The 20,657-nt window shown below is 37.0% G+C and overlaps 1 protein-coding gene across 1 annotated transcript in view; it reads right to left on the reverse strand.

Moving 5' to 3' along the window:
* Nucleotides 1-523: 523 nt before the first annotated feature.
* SCAF8 (SR-related CTD associated factor 8) overlaps nt 524-20,657 on the reverse strand; it is a 102,543-nt gene continuing 82,409 nt past the window's right edge. The window contains 7 exon segments of the mRNA XM_023728887.1: nt 524-2,637; nt 3,445-3,663; nt 7,617-7,685; nt 10,034-10,178; nt 11,963-12,099; nt 14,554-14,710; nt 16,496-16,609. Coding sequence (XP_023584655.1) covers nt 1,181-2,637; nt 3,445-3,663; nt 7,617-7,685; nt 10,034-10,178; nt 11,963-12,099; nt 14,554-14,710; nt 16,496-16,609 — 2,298 coding nt within the window. The 3' untranslated portion in view covers nt 524-1,180.

Consider the following 20,657-nt stretch of genomic DNA (forward strand, 5'->3'; position numbering starts at 1 on the left):
AGTGCTAACACTATCTACGTAGAATAGCAAATACAGTGTAAAACAAAACAATGCAGGCATTTATGTGAAATTTGGCTTCATGCTTAACTATATTATAAAAGAACTGCCACACCTCTAATGTATTTCTTTACAATACTTCCTATTTTACCCTCATAAAGAGTAGGAGCTGTAACTATGAGCAGTGTTAATTACCTAGATTCCTGTAATTTCCTATTAGGTTTTAAAGAATGTTTATTATCTAAACTTTCTGAACTCTCTATTTTTCTCTGTATGTGCATGAAGATAAACATGCAGAGAAACAAAAAAATCTACATATAACTTACACAATAAACATGCACAGGTATTACATACACACTAACGAGACTGCATGATTTTTATATCAAAGTACATGCTTTTTCCACCACACAGTTCTTCATTGTTGTTAAGAGCAATATAAAACTTCTGCAACAACTAAGCACATGCTGCTTATGATGCGAGGTTTTAAGAATTTGTAGGTTAAAAAAATACAATTCCTAGAACACTGTTATCAAACAAATAAGTTTTATTGGCATCTAAAAACAAAATTCACCCAACATTGAAACGTACTTTAATATTTATGTTGTCGTTTTCTTTTTCACTCACTGCAGTATGAGGAACAAATCACAAACACTTACTTTGGAGAAACAGAGACCATAGTGTCGATTTTACAAAATCACTTTTTTAAATCTCTGTATTTGTGCTCCTCAAATATCTAGAGCCAGTCTTTGCATAAAATATCACAGCTTTGTCTATTACCTTAAAATTCTGCAGCAGCCTAAAGATATGGGTAAGATATACCTCCGTCTGCTATTTTGAAATATATCTATTACCACATCCAACCTAATGGTAGTATCTAAAAAATTCTTTCTTCCATAGGAAGTCTCTGACAAGCTGTTATTCATTTCCTTGAAGTTAAAAGAATCTGGGGGCAACATTTATATTTTACCAGAAAAATAAAAAAATGTTTACCTACCATGTTCATAGTAAGAACAATGTCTATACAAGTCAGTTGTACAATTATTTTAAGAGAAAGGTGAACATGAACATCAGATTAACTTAATTCTGGCAGACAAAAGTGAACAACTATGGTCCAGTCAGCCATTAATCTATTACAGAGAGATGACAACTTTACAAAAGGTATCTTTTACCTACTGAGTGATGATTATGTCCCCTCAGTTTCTGTGCTTTCTACCACTGGTTCACTTTCTATATCAGCAACTGTGTCACTCTTCTCCTTGTTTATCTCACTTGAAGATGCCAGTTTTTCATAAAGTTCAGGATCATTCTGTACTTGTAAAGGTGGTGGTTGAGCATGTCTCTCTGTATTTTCACCATTAACCTGAGGCACATTATCACCTTTTCGTTGAGAAGTGGCCCCTTCAAAATAATCAAAAACCCGAGCATGAGGAGGTGGGACCCAAGTGTTCGGAATTCTATCTCGTCCAAGGCGATTTCCATTAATTTCTCTGCAGAAATCAAAATCTCTGTCATCCCTATCCCTTTGCCTTTCCCAGGGTCTTCTGCGGTCATCAAAATCTCTGTGAACTTCTTGTCCAAATCCTCTGTTCCAAGGACCACTTCTAGGATCAAATCTATAGTTTCCAGGCCGAAATCTACCTCTTTCTTCATGTAAGCCTTTTGGACCACCAAAGACAGGTAGAACCCGATGCTCTCTCTCATCAAAATCTCCTCTATGCCCCCAGTGCTTCTCTGGATTAAAGCCAAAATGGTCTCTTCGACCAAGATGATCTATACCAGGCCTCACAAGGTTCTCTCTCATATCTACAGGTGGTCTTCCAAAATGATCCCTACCATCTAATGGAGGCCTTCCAGGACCTTCGCGTGGATCTACAGGCCGCCCAACCACATCCCTAACGTCCACCGGGGGAGGCATACTAATGCTTTCCCTGGTTTCTATAGGAGGAAACCGGTAATCTCTATCGCCTTCTTGCTGAATGTTATCATTCCCAAGTGGAAGCCTTTTTTCTGGATTAGGAACACTGTCTACACCTTGCCTTCCAGGAGCTAGAAAAGGTCTTTCAGGATGACTAAAAATATCTCCTGGAGGAAAAGGACCACGGGGTGGTGGGTGAAGAGCTGAATCAAGTACTGATGGGGGAGGAAGTCCCCGGTGGGGTGGAATTCCAGGCTGCATTAAAGGGAATCTTGGTCCAGGCGCCTGTGGCATCAGTCCTGGGCGAATGTCTAACATTGGCATTGCAGGCATCCTTTGACTAGAGATACTTAAAGGGGGTAAGTTTTGAGGCCCAGCTGGTGGTTGTGTTCCCATAAGTCCAGAGGTATTGGGAACATTTGGTGGCTGTATTCCTACAAGTCCAGCACTGTTAGGCATATTTGGGGGTAGCACTCCCAAAAGTCCAGAACTACTTGACACACTTGGAGGTTGTAATGCCAAAATTCCAGAGTTATTTAGAATATTCGGTGGCTGGGGTCCAATTATCCCAGAACTACTGGAAACATTAGATGGCCGGACTCCAAGAATTTCAGAATTACTTGATACGTTTGATCTTTGGACTCCAAGAATTCCAGAGTTGTTTGTCACATTTGAGGGCGGTCCCCCTAAAATTGCAGGGGTACATGAAACATCATTTGGAATCACTGAAATGAAAAAAGGGGGAAAAAACATGTAAATATTCACAGAATTACAGTCACTCTGGCATGAAAAGGAAAACTATATTTGTAATTCTTAATGGTATAATTTCTAGTAGTTAGCGCAATCAGCTACTTTTAAGACCAAAAATCATGGTATACTAGATAATAAATAAAAATTAAAGCCAAAATTATTAACACTATCTAGAGTGATATTTAAATATTAAAACCTAAGTGGGGCTGTAATCTTTACATGAAATCTTTAAGTTAACCAAAATGTCAGGTTTTATACTAATTCTCCAACTTTAACAAAAGCTTTCCTAAAGCACATACAATTTTTAATACACTAACCAGGATGCCTTAAAAAAGGGACTTACTGTTTTCAAACACCGTATCTTTATCTTCCAGACCTAGCTGGGTAAAACCTGGTAGAATTAAGTTCCTGGCAGAAGTCATTGACACCTAAAACTTGCTCATTTTTATCTTCCTACAGCTATATAGGTTTTGGGCAACCTTACTGGACAGCACGTTGAAGGAGTCCCAGTGGGCAAAACAAACGAAAAAACCACCAGAGGTCTTCATGGAAAGGTGTCAGACATATACTATGCTGAACAGAATGCCAAAAAACAAATTATTTTAGTAGAAATTTTAGAAGATTGTGATCTCTTAAAAAACCACAATATTTTAACATTTATGCACTGAATTAGTTACAAACATGTACTGCTCCAGAATTAAACACCAATATAGAGAAGCAGTGCTTATGACTTAACTATGAATATGTAGCTCTGGGTGTCATTTTGCTTTGTGTTTTTTTACCTGCTCTGGGGTTTTCACCAGAAGAAATCTGGTGGTCTGTAAAATGAGGTCCTTTTTCTTCAGGCTCTGCTTGTTTAGCTGGTGGATTAAAAACATTTCCAGCTGGCAGTGTAGAAGTAGCAAGACTGCTGGCAACAGAACCACCTGGCAAAACAAGGCTACCAAAACCAACATCTTTCACAGTTTCTGGCGTCATGGATAACGGCGGCTGCACTAAAGCTGTTTAAAGAGGGGAAAACATATTTCGGATTTCATTAATTAATCAATTCACGTGCTAAGTTAAAATAATAACTATGATTAACACACTAGCCTAGTCAAACTTGTAACTGTTCTTCTTGTCCTCTCAATTGTTTAATAAGACTGCTCAGTTAACACAACATGTGAGAATTCTCTGCTGGACCTTCTATGTTCCTCATAATGAAAACTAACTTCTGGCAGGCTTAGTGTTTCATTTACTGGCATCTCTGTATTACCAAGCACATTAAAAAATAACAGACACTCAAAATGACAAATGAGATAACCATGGAGAGCCTAAACTACATTTAGAAAGCTTTACTTTCTAAAAATAGGGAGAAAATATTTTAAACATATTTTCATCAAAGGTTATCTATCAGCCAAAAGACAGAGTGGCTCATAAAATAAATAATTCACCTGTGAGTACTGTGCTCCTCTAAACAATCAATGAGACCTAATGGTCAACATTTACCCTAGATCAATTATCAGAAGGTAAGGCAGGACAAGGAAGCTAGATTAATGGAAACAGAACCACCAGTATGGAAATAATGTGAATGCTGACACACTATGAAAAGTGTAACCCATGTCCCTGAATAATATGTACAGAAATTTTTAAATGAGAACCTAATTTGCTATGTAAATTTTCTCCAAAATCACAATAAATTAAAAATTTTTTCATCAAAATATGTTTAATAAAGTAAGCATCAGCACTTAAGAAGTAAATTCCAAAAATCAAAAAAATCATTATTTTCCAAGGATGCCAGTTAAGTGAATACCTAAACATACAGAAATGATTTGTGCAGACTGACAAGTATGAAAATCTGCCTCATTACTTTGAAATTACAGCAAGCTAGCATCCTTATGAAGCCCCTGGGTGGTGCAAACGGTTAGCAGGCTTGGCTAGTTCAGAGGCACCTCAAAAGAAAGTCCTGGTGATCTACTTCAGAAAAATCAGCCATTGAAAACCCTATCAAGCACAGTCCTACTCTACACACAGGGGGTTGGTTGACACGAAGCAGGGTTGACTCAACGGCAACTGCTATTGGTAGGATCCTTCCGTTCACTAGCTTTTGTGAAAAGAGGTTAGAAACTCATCAGGTATAATGGACTACAAATATAATACTATGAACATTCTGTTTTCAAGATGGGTAGAAAACTCCGTAAGGGCATTATGGCATTTATATGTTAAAAAAAACAGAACAAGAAGTGTAAAAATCACAATTATATTGTTATAATTCTTAGTCCAATTTATGTCACTTAGAAGAACACTTAAGTCACTTCCTTGGGGATTTTAGGAATGTTTATATCCTCACATTTAACTCTAAATTATCACCTGGACAAACTGTTAGCACATAACCAAGCTGTAAAATAGGGATAAAACCACCTGTGACCACATATGGGAATTATGAGAATTAAATGTGACACTGTAAGTAATCATTAGAGCCCCCGGCACACCGTGAATTTCTCTTTCTCCATTCATTAATCCTTGGTTTACCAAAATGAATAAACTGGTATAAATAACTGGGAGGTAATTTCAAGGATGAGCAAGGACGAGCTTATTTGAAAAATGAATTCAGAAATGGGATCCGAACACTTTAATTTTCAGAAAAAACAAACAATTCTTCCCAATTAACCAACAAAAACAAAAAAGAAATCCTAATGTAGTCTAAACTCTGAAGGAGAGTAAGGAGTTTAAGAATATAAAGATGATGGGTTAGGTCAGAAGTTAAGCTCTGTAATTATCATACACACTTTCCTTACAATTAGGTCCTATTTAGCTCTAAGGCTCTAACTTTGCAGGTAGACCTGCCTAAATTACTGAAGGTATGTTCAGAAGTCCTTGAAAATCACTGTAGGAAAAAAGATTAAATAGAAGAGGAAAAATTAATAAAAGAGAGTGCTTAATATTTCTGAAATGTCTCAAAATAGTAAAAGGAAATCGTAATAAAAAAGGTGAATAAATGTCTGCGAATATTTACTTTGAGGATGATTTACAGTCCTTTTGAAATATCCTAGTAAAGAAACTACAGATGTCAGAACCAGGCAGGCTGGGGTGCGTACTCCATGAAAATGTCGAAAAATAACTCACATATATATGCAGTTGGTGCTACAACTGCACGGAGAAAATTATTATTTCAAGTGACCCTGGAAAACAGCGATTTGGGTATATAGCCCTAGTGAATATATACTGAGGACAAATAAAGTAGCAGAGAATCTTAGTATCAGCATGTAGTCTTACTGCTGGTAGTAATATTGGTTTTTCTCCTTTCAAAATAATTGTGTGTGCATATATTGTAGGATAATGCAAATAAGTAATCATGATAATGTTTTCAGTGAAAAGAATACAGACAGGTATAAAAAATCAAAAGTAGCTAACTAAAAAATCCTATGTTAAATCTGTTTTGGATATATTGTGTATTCATTTTTTTTTCCCCCGAAGTAAGAAAAATTCCTAGACTCAGTCAAACCTCAACAGCAAAATGAGGCTCTAGGACCCAGGTGGTGGTCTCACATACTATGCCTCATTTAGAAAAATGGCTGATTCTTACAATGGAGCAGAAAATACACAACATTAGTCTGGAACAAATTTGGATGAAAAGCAAAGAAGCTCTCAAAAGAATAGAAAAGTAACATGAAAGGTCTCCTACTGTCCAAAGATGGAACATTCTTAACCTCAAAAAGAAACATGAATTAAAGTAAACATCTAGTAAGTCACAAGTACAAAAAGAAGACGAAGAAGAAAAGCAGGAGGAGGAGAGAAAAGGTGGAGAAGAAGAAATAAAAGAGAGATCCTCTCCTCCCTTCAGTCATCGGATATCATCGGAAACAATTACAATGTGACTCATTACTCCGAGGAGTCCCTGGGTGGCGCAAATGGTTAAGCTCTAGAGTACTAGCAGAAAAGCTGGCTGTTTGAATCCACCCTGAGGCACCTTGGAAGTCAGGCCTGGCAATCTGCTTCCGAAAGGTCACAGGCTTGAAAACTCTATGGAGCGGTTCTACTCGGTACACATGGGGTCGTCATGAGTCGGAATCAACTTGACAGCAACTAACAACAACGTGAGTAGAAGAACTAAGAGATATTAGAGGAGAAAAAAAAAGCAAAAAACAACTCATTACCCTGAAATGGCAATTAAAAGGAAAATTAAGCATCTATTTTGGCTTTCTTGTCAAGGGCACTAAATACCACTAGTTGCTAAGAAAAACATTCTCTTTATAGAAATATTCTAGCTAATAAATGTGAAAGGAATTATAGGAATTACAAAAGTCACCACCTTGCAACTAATGCAAAGCAGATTCAAGCAACAATGATCAATAGGTAAAACCATCACATGAAAACTTGAATGGAAACCTTTACTTGTCAGGTTCCACTACCTGAATGCTGCAATCCATCTTAACATCATTAACAGTGGGACAAGAAGGTACTGTGTGGCTCCTAGTGTGATACAGTAGCAAATCTATAGCACCCACCTGTGAAGGATTCTTGCCAAAAAAGCTGAACCAGAATCTAATCAAGCCTTTGGTGCTAACTTCCATTTTAGGAAATACAAGATGAAGGGAACAAATTCAGTACCATAATACAAAGAAAGAAAGAAAAAAAAACAAATCTATTATATGGGATATAGTATGTAGACATGAAAGATTAAAAAAGAAAGAGGGGTCTAGGTAGGACTGCTCTGGATTAAGAAATTCAGTAAATGAAAACAAAACAAATAATGATGTGGAAATCTTTGAATTTTGACTGAAATTAATTATAAAAAGCCATTTTTGAGATAATCAAATTTAAATATGGACCGGTTATCATCACACTTAATTTTTTAGAAATCATGTAACAAAAATGTGTTTCATAATAAAAAAATTAAAAAGAATTCACAAGAATGCAAACTGTCACATTAATAGTACCATGAATGAAGACAATTCTAAAGGTAAAAACTCACATGTTGGTACCACTGGTGGAATAGCAGGTGGTGGCCCAACAGGTGGTGGAACTGGAGGTGGCATGAAACCTACATGGAAGAAAAAGACCAAAAAAGAGTATAAGAAAAAGTATTATCTTAAATCAAACATTTCAATACCTATAATAAAGTGGTCTTTCATTACTGCAACTTTTATATCTGTGTACTGATTTTCTATTTAAAAATTACTTTTATAGACTGTTGTTGTTAGCTGCTGTTGAGTTGGCCCCTGACTCACAGCAACCCCATACACAACAGCATGAAAAGCTGCTGGTTACAGATTAGACCACCGCAATCTATAGGGTTTTTACTGGCTCATTTTTCAGAAGTGGATCACCAAGCCTTTCTTCCTAGCCTGTCTTAGTCTGGAAGCTCCGCTGAAACCTGTTCCAATCATAGTAACCCACAAGCCTCCGATGACAGACAGGTGGTAGCTGCACATGAAGTGCATTGACTGGGAATCGAACTTGGGTCTCCCACATGGAAGGTGAGAATCTGACCACTCGACCACCAATGCCCAAGCTAAGTAAAGAAAAGAGACTTTATCATGAGCATTCATTTACTCATCCTATTGGTTTATTCATTTAAGTACTGTAGTACTCTCTAAGATGCTGTAAAATCAAAGATTAATACAAGCCAGGTAATTTGTTTATGCGCTAACATAGTGACTGCATGGGGAGGTAAACACTTTTTCAAGCTGCTGGTCACTTTTATGCAATAATGTCATCTGTAAAATACGATGTTGTGCTTCTTTGATACATGTACTATTTAGCCACTAACTCAGAATATTTTCATTGACTTTGGATAATACTATGATATTATGTTTTGATCACTGGAATAAATCTTTAATGTATTATGAGCTTTTTCATGATTTTAAATATCAAATGACCGAACTAGAAATCTACTTGCTAATTATTTTTTTTAAAAAAGAGCCATTAATAAACTCTATTAGAAAACAATGGCTAGAAATAAGGGAAGAAGAAAGGTATTTTCAACAAATGGATGACAGGCAATGACTTTGTAAGATTTATGTGGTACGGTTTTTCAAATAATCATTTATAAAACATTCTGAAAAACTTTAGTTTATAATTCATAAATACAGGAAATATTTGACAAAAGTTAATTTTAAAATATTTAAAACATAAAAAAGATAAAATTCTTATTAAAACCTGACCATTTCAAATTATCTATCATACCATAATGTTTAAATTTTATGTTATACAGAAATCAAAGTACTTCTTAGAATACATAAATAATTCGTGCGGTTCAATGAAAAATAAAGATAGTTTGAGCCTTTTTGTATCTCTCCCTCATTCTTCTAAAATCCTATGGTATAATACTAAAAGCTCTATCTCTAAGCCATATAAGCAATTATTTAATCGTAAGATGCATGTTAACGTGATTTATCGTTTTTACCCAGAAACACTGATTCATGGAACTTTTGTTTATCAAAAATTTACTAAGTTAAAAAGTATTCTAAATTCAATTAACATTTTAAAGCACTTTAGGATATTATTTCTAATGTCAAAAACGGAAATTTAATGGTTTTTAGGAAGGATAATCTATAGAACTTAATGTAAACTTTCTGACGAACGTGTGATAATTATAGAGAACTTTCATATAAAAACTTCAGTACAAATTTCAGATTTTTAAAGATTTCAATGATTTTAAAAGATTTCAACTTCCTTTCTCCAGACTTCAAACCAGTTCGTTCTAGCAAAAACCCCCGCTTAGAATTTGCCTTTCCACCCCAGATACATTGAATTAGAATCCACAGTTTAAAAAGATCCCCAGGTGATTCTTACGTATAATAAATTTTGAGAACCACTGCTCTAGTAGGGGTCCTCAGAATTGGTCCCTAACCAGTGGCATCAGCATTGCCCAGGAACTTGTTAGAGACAGAAATTCTGAGCAGAAGTTCGAACCTGAACAGTTCCGAAGGCCTGCCTTTTTCTGTCACTGCTTCTTAAAGTGTGGTCTTTCACACCTGAGAACTGCATCACCTGAGAACTTAGTTAGAACTGTAAATTCTCAGGACCCACCCCAGACCTAATTAAGTAGAAACTCTGGGGATGCTCCCCCCAACACTGTGCTTTAAGAAGCCCTCCAGGTGATTCTGATGAATGGTGGGTTTGAGACCCGCTGCTCCATGGCACTTAAGTCTGGAAAAAGAACCAAACCCACTGCCATCGAGTCAATTCTGACTCATGGCGAATCTACAGGACAGAGCAGAACTGCCCCGCAGAGCTTCCAAGGAGCGCCTGGGGGATTCGAACTGCCGACTTATGGTTACCAGCCATAGCTCTTAACCACTACACCACCAAGATTTCCAGAAAAAGAACAGCTCTAATAATATTCTAAATAGAATTGAATAATAAGATGTTACCAGAATTCCTTACCAGGAGGTGGTTGTGAAGGGTTAAAACTTGCTCGCAGAAAAGGAGGTGGAGGCAGTGGACTGAACCCAGGGGGAGGAACCGGCATTGACACAGGAAATGCTGGTGGGACTAAACTAACCGCAGGCACGGCTGGCGCTACTGGGATCTTTTGTGGGTAAAAAATAAAAAGTCCATGCATCATTTTATCTACCCCCACAATTACATCTTGGAACAAATAAAGGTAAATTATTTCTATTTCTTATTTAGGAAGGTAACAAATACGATTACAGTAACTTTTCTTTCTTCTTGTATACCTATGTTGTCAGTAAAACTCCTTAGGCCAAGGGCAACATAATATTATTCAACAGATAGTTTACTTGGAGACTTGTGAAATTTATCTTACATTCAAATGCTGTCATGTAATAGTCACCTAATACTAAATATCATGCTCAATTTCAAATTGCCACCTCTCATGAAGTTTCATAACACTTAGCTACATTATGCAATCTAACTAACCATCATTAGGAAGAATGTCAGTAACAGCTTTAGAATGGCTTGAGTTTCCCATACACTTATTTTCTAATCCCAACATAACTATCTTTCACTCATCCTAGATACTCCAAGTCCCAAATACTAATCTGCATCCCAGACCTCTCCTGAACTTAGGTAATATCAACTGTCTGTTCAACATCTCAACTTGATTACCTAAAAGACATGTCAAACTTATGTGGAGAACTGAACTCCCGGTTGTTCTTCCCAAAATGACTCTTCCCCGTCTTCCCATTCTCAGATAACGGTAACTCTATCTTTCTCATTTTTCAGACCAAAAGCCTTGCCTCTGCTCTTTCTCACAACTCCACATCCAGTCACAGTATCAAGTTCCATGGGTCGACCTTTAAAATATAAAATATGTCTAATATCCGACCACATCTCATTACCATGACTACCAGCTCAGTCTGAGCCACCTCACCTCTAACCTGATCACAATCATCTTTTAACTGGTCTCCCTGCTTTTATCAATGCCCACTGCAATCTATTCTCAAAATAGTAGCAACTCTTTAAACTCCAAATCCAATCAAGTCACTTCTTTGCTCAGAATCCTGCAGTGGCTCCCCTTCTCTCACTTCACTCTGGCCTACCTGCTATTCCTGGAACACCCCAAGTACGTTCCTGGCACAGAGCCTTTAAAGCACTGGCTGTCTTCTGAATGAAATGCTTGTTCCCCAGATATCCATGTGGTTCATTCTTTCAGCTTCTTTAAGTCACTGTTCAAATGTCACATTCTTAATTACGCCTACACCTTGACCACTCTATTAAAAATTGTAAGCACCTATCCAGGCACTTCTGATCATCACTAACCTATCTTTTTCCTTCCATAGGATCTCATCACCTTTATTTATTATATATTTTCTGTCACCTCCATTGAGAATGTAAGCTTCATAAGGGGAGGAATTTTTGTCTCTTTTTTTCCCACTGTGTACCCCCCAGCCCGGGGGCCTAGAACAGTGAATGCCACAGAGCAGGGCAGGCATTCAGTAAGTATTTGTTGAATAAGTAAACATTTAAATATGAAAGACACCATTTCTGAAAATAATTTTTATTCAAATACTGACTAAATTCATTAAAATAACTTATTGTTCTATCCATTTAAGACTTGTCAGAAAAAAATGAATCTAAAGAAAAAAGAAAAAGAATCATGCAAGTTCTGAGATGCGGTACTTTCATATTTACCTACTTTGTTTTAAATTTAATGTGAGTAGTACAACAATAACCACAATGAGAAACAGAGCATCAGCAAAACTGTAGAAATTTAAAAGAAAAATTGTTTGACCAACATCACTGAAAGTATTTGTTCAATTTAGACAATTTTCTCCAGGTTTTTTTCAATAAATACATGCATAAAAACACAAATGTGAACACAACACAGACACAAAACTACCCAGCACTAACCTGCAACATGGCAACAGGTGGAGGGAAAACCTCTGCCTGGGTTGTGACGACTGTCTCCTTTTCAACCGGAGGTGGTGGACTCTGAGTTGTCTGGACCGTCTCTTTAACAGGTTCGGTGCTTTTCACCGTTTCCCACTCTAAACAAAATATTTGAAATTGATTTCCTTCGGATAGGTGCAACTCTTCATTTTCTTTCCATGTATACATTTATTTCACATCTGACTCAGTCTTCATCTACCTTCATAATCAGTAAAGTTACATCTTTAGGATGTGTCCACAACTGCCCAGATAAATGAGAGAAGTCCTAAAGCTTGACACATGAGACATAAATGAAGGACACAGTCATGGATTAAACTGTGTCCCCCAAAAGTATCTGTCAGCTTGGCTAAGTCATGATTCCCAGTATTGTATGACTGTCTAACATTTTATCATCTGATGTGATTTCCTTATGTGTTATAAACTCTATCACTATGACATAATAAGATGCATCAGCGATAGTTATACTGATGAGGTCTACAATATTGGATAGTGTCTTAAGCCAATTTTTGAGATATAAAAGAGAGAAGTGAGCAGAGACACATGGGAACCTCATACCACCAAGAAAGCAGTGCCGGGAGCAGCACGCGTTCTTTGGACCTGAGGTTGCTGCACAGAGAAGCTCCCAGACCAAGGGAAGATTGACAACAAGGACCTTCCTCCAGAGCGGACAGAGAAAGCGTTCCCCTGGAGCTGATGCCCTGAATTTGGACTTATAGCCTACTAGACTGTGAAAGAATAAATTTCTCTTTATTAAAGCCATCCACTTGTGGTATTTCTATTATAGCAGCTCTATATGACTGAGACAGACACTAAAATATCTAGTTTAAAGTAAACGCTCAGAAGTGATATAATAGGCATGCATCTGAAAAGTTGTCTGTTATAAGAGGGATTAACCTTACTGTATATTTTGTCATAATGTACAACTGGGGAACACCAACAAGTATTAACCCAGTACAGAATACTCTTTCTGAAAATATGACCATGCAAAAATGTAACAAAGATGCTCCAATGTTGCCTTCCAGTGGCTCTCCATTTTACTCAGCATAAAGATCAAAGTTACTATAACGTCTTATGAGACTTTACATGATTTCACCCCTTTCTACCTCTCTGACTTCATATCCTGCTACTCCATCCTCACTCACTCTGCTCAAGCTATACTGGTCTCATTATTTTTGAATACAGGCTTTGCACTTGCCGTCCCCTCTGTATGGAATGTTCTTTTTTCCAGATAGCTGCATGTCTTACTCCCTCACTTCCTTCAGCCTTTTGCTCAAATACCACCCTCTTGATATGACCTCCCACAATCACTTAAAAATTGCAGTATTTCCTCCACCCACACTGCCTACTGCCCTTCCCTGTTTTTCCTTCTTAGCATTTATCAATACCGAACTTATTCTGTAATATTACTACCAGTTTCTTTCTACTACAACATGAGGTGGCAAACTTCTTCTATAGTATTTTAGGCTTTTATATAGCATTTTGTCACAACTATTCGACCGCTGCTACCAAAAAAAAAGTCACATAAAATAGGTAAATAAATGAGTGTGGTCGTGTTTCAATAAATCTTCTATTCACTGAGTCAGAATCGACTCAATAGCAAGGGGTTACAAAAACAGGCTGCTAGCAGGATTTGGCCCACGAGTGCAGTTTGCCGATCCCTGTACTGGGATGTACACTCCATCAGAGAAGGGATTTTGCTGTTGCACTGCTATAATGCCAGTTCTTAAAACTGTCAGGCACACAGTTGTCCTGGAGAAACATCCATCAAGAGAAAAAAATAAGAGACTAACAAGAAAAAAACAACTAAAAAAAAAAAAAAAAACTGAAAATATTTTCAATGGCCTGAGAATTAAAATATTCTGAAAATTAACTCATTTGGGTAAAAGACCTAAAATGTGAAGAAATAAACTACATATCGTATTCTATTTCTTTTCCAAATATCAATTTTAAGATTTCCACCGGTTTAATTGCTTATCATTTTGTGAATTTATAAGTCAAATGCTTAAAAATAAAAAGACAAATGGAGTTTTAAAAAGTGGGGACTAGTAGGCAGGGCCATCATTAGGTTATGGGCACTCTAGAAGATATTCTAGCATTGCATGAATCTGGACTATGTCTCCTGAAACTGAAATTCTATTCTTGCTATATTTTGCATGGATTTTAAGAAAAACAATCTGGGGAGTTTTTCAAAGGAGCTTCCCAAGTCCCTAGCTGCAATCTAAATTCAAGGAATTAGAAATTGTTTTTAAAAGCTTCCATGCGCGCAACTGTTTTCTAAATAGCAACATTTTAAAAGACATACATGGAAAATGCTGCATTTAGAGACTTCTGAAACAGTGTATTTTGATGTTTATGAAATAAGACCCAATAAGCAACTAAAGTGTATACTGGACCCAGTGTATTTCTTTTCTTTTCCCTTTTTTTGGGGGGATGAAACCAGAAAGTACAGTAAATACAATTTACCCTATCATGCAAAATTCAATTCAATTACAACTTTTTAAGTCTACTCTTTTAAATAAAACTACTTCCATGTGAGCCCCTGGGGTTCTTACCAGTATTTACAGTTTCCTGATCAATCATGCCTCCTTCTGCAAAACCTTCCAAGTCATCCACTTTAACTTTTTCCCATGGAATATATGTAACGCCAAGATCCACATCCCAGAACTGTTTGTATTCTGTTTTTACACCTTTGTTTAAAGCCCAGGCAATCTATTGGGAATGGGAAGAGAGAAAAAAGAAATATATATATTAAAAACAAAGGAAAATGTGCAAGACTATACTTAAACAATATAAATGCAAATAAAATTATTTTTAAAAGTCAGTTGAGATGGCCAAAGCATCACTGTCGGAAGACCAGAGGCCAAAAAATCCTTTTTCATGCCTCTTCTATATTTGTTTTTAAAATAAAATATTAGATGGAGATGGTGTTCACAATACAGGATTTATTTCCACTTCTTACTCTAACTTTAAAATGACATATTTCCAGAGACAATCCAAATCTACTTTTCACTATAAAAATGTTAATCTATGTTGCCAACTATAATGTTGTTGTTGTTAGGTGCCGTCGAGTCGGTTCCGACTCATAGCGACCCTATGTACAAACACTGCCGCATCCTGCACCATCCTCAGAATTGTTGTTATGCTTAAGCCCATTGTTGCAGCCACTGTGTCAATCCATCTCGTTGAGGTTCTTCCTCTTTTTCGCTGACCCTCTACTTTACCAAGCATGATGTGCTTCTCCAAGGACTGATCCTTCCTGATAATATGTCCAAAATATGTGAGACGTAGTCTTGCCATCCTTGCTTCTTAGGAACATTCTGGTTGTACTTCTAGCAAGACAGATTTGTTCCCTCTTCTAGCAGTCCATGGTATATTCAATATTCTTCGCCAACATCACAATTCAAAGGCGTCGGTTCTTCTTTGGTCTTCCTATTCATCGTCCAGCTTTCACATGCATATCAAGCAACTGAAAACACCATGGCTTGGGTCAGGCAAACCTTAGTCTTCAAAGTGACATCTTTGCTTTGCAACACTTTAAAGAGGTCTTTTGCAGCAGATCTGCCCAATGCAATGAGTCTTTTGACTTCCTGACCGCTGCTTCCGTGAGTGTTCACTGTGGATCCAAGTACAATGAAATCCTTGACAACTTCAATTTTTTCTCCATTTATCATGATGGTGCTTATTGGTCCAGTTGTGAGGATTTCTGTTTTATGTTGAGGTGTAATCCATACTGAAGGCTGTGGTCTTTGATCTTCATCAGTAATAAGTTACTATAACTAAACAAAATTCTGTATACCTTAAAAGGAGGAGACCAGTGGTACTTTAGTATACATAAAGAAACTCTGCTATGAAATAACAAAGCTTGGGCATGTATAGCTCCCTTGGAAGTAGTTATATATGTTTTTAATTCAGTTGCCAAAGCTGATGATCACTGGAAAACTAAATTACTCCAAATAGCAGAAACAAAATGTGAATTAGCCACAGAAAATAAAATGGGAAAATAATAAATACTCAGTTTAAAGACTAAGAAGAAAATAAAAGTATTCATGTAAACGAACCTTTCCCAAGGGCTTGCTTTGTATAAGAAAAGGAAGTATAAAAAAGAAGAAATTAATAATCTACTTATGGGGTGTGATTAGGAAGGGCTGGGAGGAAGAAGTGAATGAAAGACAAACTTGTCAAACTGCGAAAGTTCTGCTCAGAAAGTGGTGCCTGACTGATGTAGAGAATTGTTCATATATGATTTCAAAGTTTGACTAAAGTTTTAGTTATTGTAGTTATTTTTAGCTATATCTAATTTAACACCTCAACAATACTAAAACAATACATTTCTGACTAGGCTTGCTGGTGATGTTAAAAAAGAAGATTAATTAAATACAAGGATATTCTAATAATCCAAATAACAAGCACATATGATTCTTTCATATGAAAAACTTAAGACTTAAATATACATTAAAATGTTGCCCTGCGACCCCCACCTCCACAAAATCTCACCTTAATGACTTTGGCCCCAATTTTATATGATCCAGAACTAAGTTTCTGAAGAGCTCGAAATGCATCTTGTCGGTGGACCATACAAACATAAGCACAGCCCCTGGGAGGAATCATCTATTCAAAAAAAAAAAAAATTCTTTTAACTGTTTTTTTAGAAAGGATATAAGCAGCACAATTAGTTCTGGCATTCTATAGTTTTAACAAAACAGAACATTGACTAATGACTAACGTTGTTGTTTGCTGTGGAGTCGACTCCAACTCACAGTGAGCCCATGTGACAGAGTATAACTGCCCCGGAGGGTTTCCTAGCCTATAAATCTTCACCAACTGGACAGAAGCAAACAGCCAGCCAGGTCTTTCCCATTACCACTCCAATTCAGTTTGGACCGAACAGATTATAACTGAATTGTTATCCCCTTTCTTCCTCCTGCTTTCTGTTAATCAGTATAATTTGTGGCTTAAAGGCACTAGGACCAGATTTTTTTAAAAACCTAACTTTTTTCCTCCTTAGCATTTCATCTAGAGTCTGTAGCAGTGGGAGTAACTGGAAAATATTGATAGATTCACGTTTTACTGAACATACACAAGTACAGAATTTATACTTTTCACAGACTTTGTTACACAGCAGTTAGGTTTCATAAAGGAAGGGGGAAATACATGGCCCTACGAAGCATTTTATACTTCCCAAGCTTTACCCTGAGAAATCAAGAACTACTGTTCTACTTATTTTCTTAGTATTTCCAAAACTTCAATTGTTTACATACCACTTTCATAACTGTCATATACTTATACCACATGTACCATCAATTACTTAGTTTAAAAAATCTCAAAACTTAAAACCTAAGCTGGTCTCACTCTAAGCCACGATACATGTGAAATATTGAATACTGTACGGCAATTAATAAAAGGAGCCCTGGTGGCGCAACAGTTAAGCCCTCAGCTGCTCCTTGGGAGAAAGACCTAGAGATCTGCTTCTGTAAAGATTACAGCCAAGAAAACCCTATGGGGCAGTTCTACCCTGCCACTCGGGGTTGCTATGATTTGAAAATCCACTCGATGGCACCCAACAATAACAATAAACACTAAAAAAAACAAAACCTGTATGACTGCATATATACAACACTACCAGATGAAAGGGAAATAATATTGTATGGTCAATACATTTAAAGTCATACAAGATATTCTTATTTGGATTTTAATTTTTCCAAGTGTTACTTACACTGAGCAATGTAAGAAGCAGTTTTGATTTGGGGAATACCTTATCCTTAAATCTATAAACTACAACTGATGGTGATAAAACTAAAACTTTTCATTTTTATAAAACTTTATTTTGTACAAGTGCTTTTGGAAAAAGCTTTTAACATGAACAGGGAATAGCCTCAGTCTAAGAATGGACAGAACCTTTTATTTACAAAAAGCATTTAACTATTGTGGAAACTACCAGATTATAAACATTATCTTTAATGTGCTAATTCAGAAATCTACGCACAGCATTTCAGTTTGTCTCTTTGAAGAACTCAAAAGATATTCTATTTTATTATTACTGAATAGCTAATAAGCTCCATTAGTCAAAATAAAAACCTCTTAGGCTTGCTGATACTTCAAGCTACTGTTTTCATTTTAATACCAATTTTCTCAAAGGAGAAGTCTAACTCCTTAAATACTACTCTTGTAATACAGCTCGAACTTCTTACCAGCACAAAGAAAAGTATTTTCCTCAAGCTCACCAATAACCTACTGAATGCCAAATCTAGCAGATTTTTCTCAGTTCCAAACCAAGTGAAAGATTTACACATCTTCCATCAATTTTTCAAATCCTGGAACTTACCACCAGCCATTCTATTCACAAAATAACTTAGTACCTGTTATTTGAAAGCACTGTGGTCTCAAAAGATAATGGAGTAGAGGAGGGAGAGAAGGCAAACAGATGCCCAAATAACCAGGATGTAAGAAACACCACAAAGGTCATAAGGAACGTGGCAATCCAAAATGCTACTTGGATGCATGGTGTCCTCTGAGCAGTGATTCTTAGCTGTTCATCAGAATTACCTGAGTAGCGGAGGCATGCTGACCAGAATTTAAAGGTATTGAGCTGGGGTACCCCTATTTTTTTAAATGTCAAAACGTATTTCTGATATCCAACTAGGGCTGAGAACCACCAGTTTAAGGGTAAGAGATGATCAGAAAAAATATCAGAGAGGTGATGTGATGGTAGGCTTTGAAAGGTAGTTATATTTTGACAAGAGAAATTTAAAAAGATTAAAAAAGTAAGAGAATCTTACAGCACTCCCATGATGGCAGAAACAGGAATTTGAAATACCTAAGTAACAGCCCTGGTGGCACAGTGGTTAAGAGCTTGGCTGCTAACCAAAAAATCGGCAGTTCAAATCCACCTTAGAGACCCTATGGAGCAGTTCTACTCTGTCCTATAGTGTCGCTATGAGTCAGAATCAACTCGGCGACAATGGGTTTGGTTTTTGGTTTGATGTCTAACGTGAAGGAGCCTTAGTGGCAAAACGATTAAGCACTTGGCTGCTAACTGAAAACTTAGTGATTTGTACCCACTGCTCCAGGGGAGAAAAAAACCTAGTGATCTGCTCTCATAAAGATTACACCCTTGGAAACCCAATGGAGCAGTTCTACTGTCCCACAGGGTCGCTATGAGTTGGAATTGACTCAATGGCAATGGGTTTGGTTTTGAGTTTTTAAAGGAAATAAGAAAGATGCTAATATCCGTATGGTGATGCCCACATTGGGACATGCCTGCCTAGATGTGCAAGGGATCACTGAACACTACTAGCAAGGCTTAAGGAGCCCTGGTGGCACAGTGGTTAAGTGCTCCGCTACTAACCAAAAGGTCGGCGGCTCGAACCCACCAGCCACTCCACGGGAAGGATGTGGCAGTTTGCTTCCACAAAGGTTTATAACCTTGGAAACCGTATGGGGCAGTTTTAGTCTGTCCTATAGGGTCACTATGAGTTGGAATCAACTCAATGGCAATGGGTTTCTTCATACAGTTTCTGCTTCAAACTAATTGATCAGTAATTATAACAGGGGCCCTGGTGGCGCAGTGGTTAAGCATTTGGCTGCTAACCAAAAGGTTGGCAGTTTGAATCCACCAGTGGCTCCTTGGAAACCCTGTGGGGCAGTTCTACTCTGTCCTATAGGGTCGCTATGAGTTGGAATTGACTCAACAACAATGGGTTTTTGGTTTGGTTTTAAGTGAGAACAGCAAATCAATCACCTATTATCTGGGTAAACCAGACAAATCACTTAGCTCCCCCATTGGTAAAATGACATTTGTATTAACCAGCTTCTTGTGAGGTTCCACTGAGATCATACATACTTGAAAATAAAATAGGAAATGTTAAATTCAATTCAAATCAAGGGTGTTATTATTAATACATAAAAGTCTGGCCCTGTAAGGAATGTTGGGATGTAAGACCAGACAGGAAAACTAGATAATGTTTTGGTAAAATGATAAAAGGTTCAAAAGACATAAATGTATACCAATACTGAACAATGAGAGTTGTAATGAATTAAGTCTCCTCAAACAAATAAAGGACTATAAAATATTTAATGATTTAGAACTTTTATTTTTTTACTAAGAATTTCCATAGTGGGGGGATGGGGTAGACAGGGAAAGCAGATATCTGAATGGATAAGAACAATTAAAATGGCTAATTAAGGATATTTTGATCTGATTCCAAGGATAAAAGAACTGGCCTTCAGGAAGAAGAAAATACTCAAAGAAGGCAACTGGGTGGGGGCAAAGCCACTCGAAGAATTATGTTGAGGAGGGAAAGAGTTATGCTCAAGCTACTAGAGATTCCCTGCCCGTATAGTTTCAATTTCGTGCCTAAGGTTTGTTTTATTTGACTTAAAACAACAACAACAACAACAACAAAAAAACCTAGCAAGAGAGACTGGGATCCTAGGTCCAGTTGTGTCTCCACCACTACATATGTGCTCATGCACACATGACTACAAATCTGTGCGACTCAGTTTCCTCATCTGTATTCTTTAAATACGGGAGAGGGGGGTGGTTTAAACAACTAGATCACACACAGTGTTCCTGCTAACTTAAATATTCTACATTTTTAGGAATCAAGTGCTACACTGCTATGAAACACCCAAGAATGTTTTGTTAGAATTCCATTTA

The sequence above is a fragment of the Trichechus manatus genome, unplaced genomic scaffold (assembly GCF_000243295.1).
Source record: "Trichechus manatus latirostris isolate Lorelei unplaced genomic scaffold, TriManLat1.0 scaffold00002, whole genome shotgun sequence".
Lineage (NCBI taxonomy): Eukaryota > Metazoa > Chordata > Mammalia > Sirenia > Trichechidae > Trichechus > Trichechus manatus.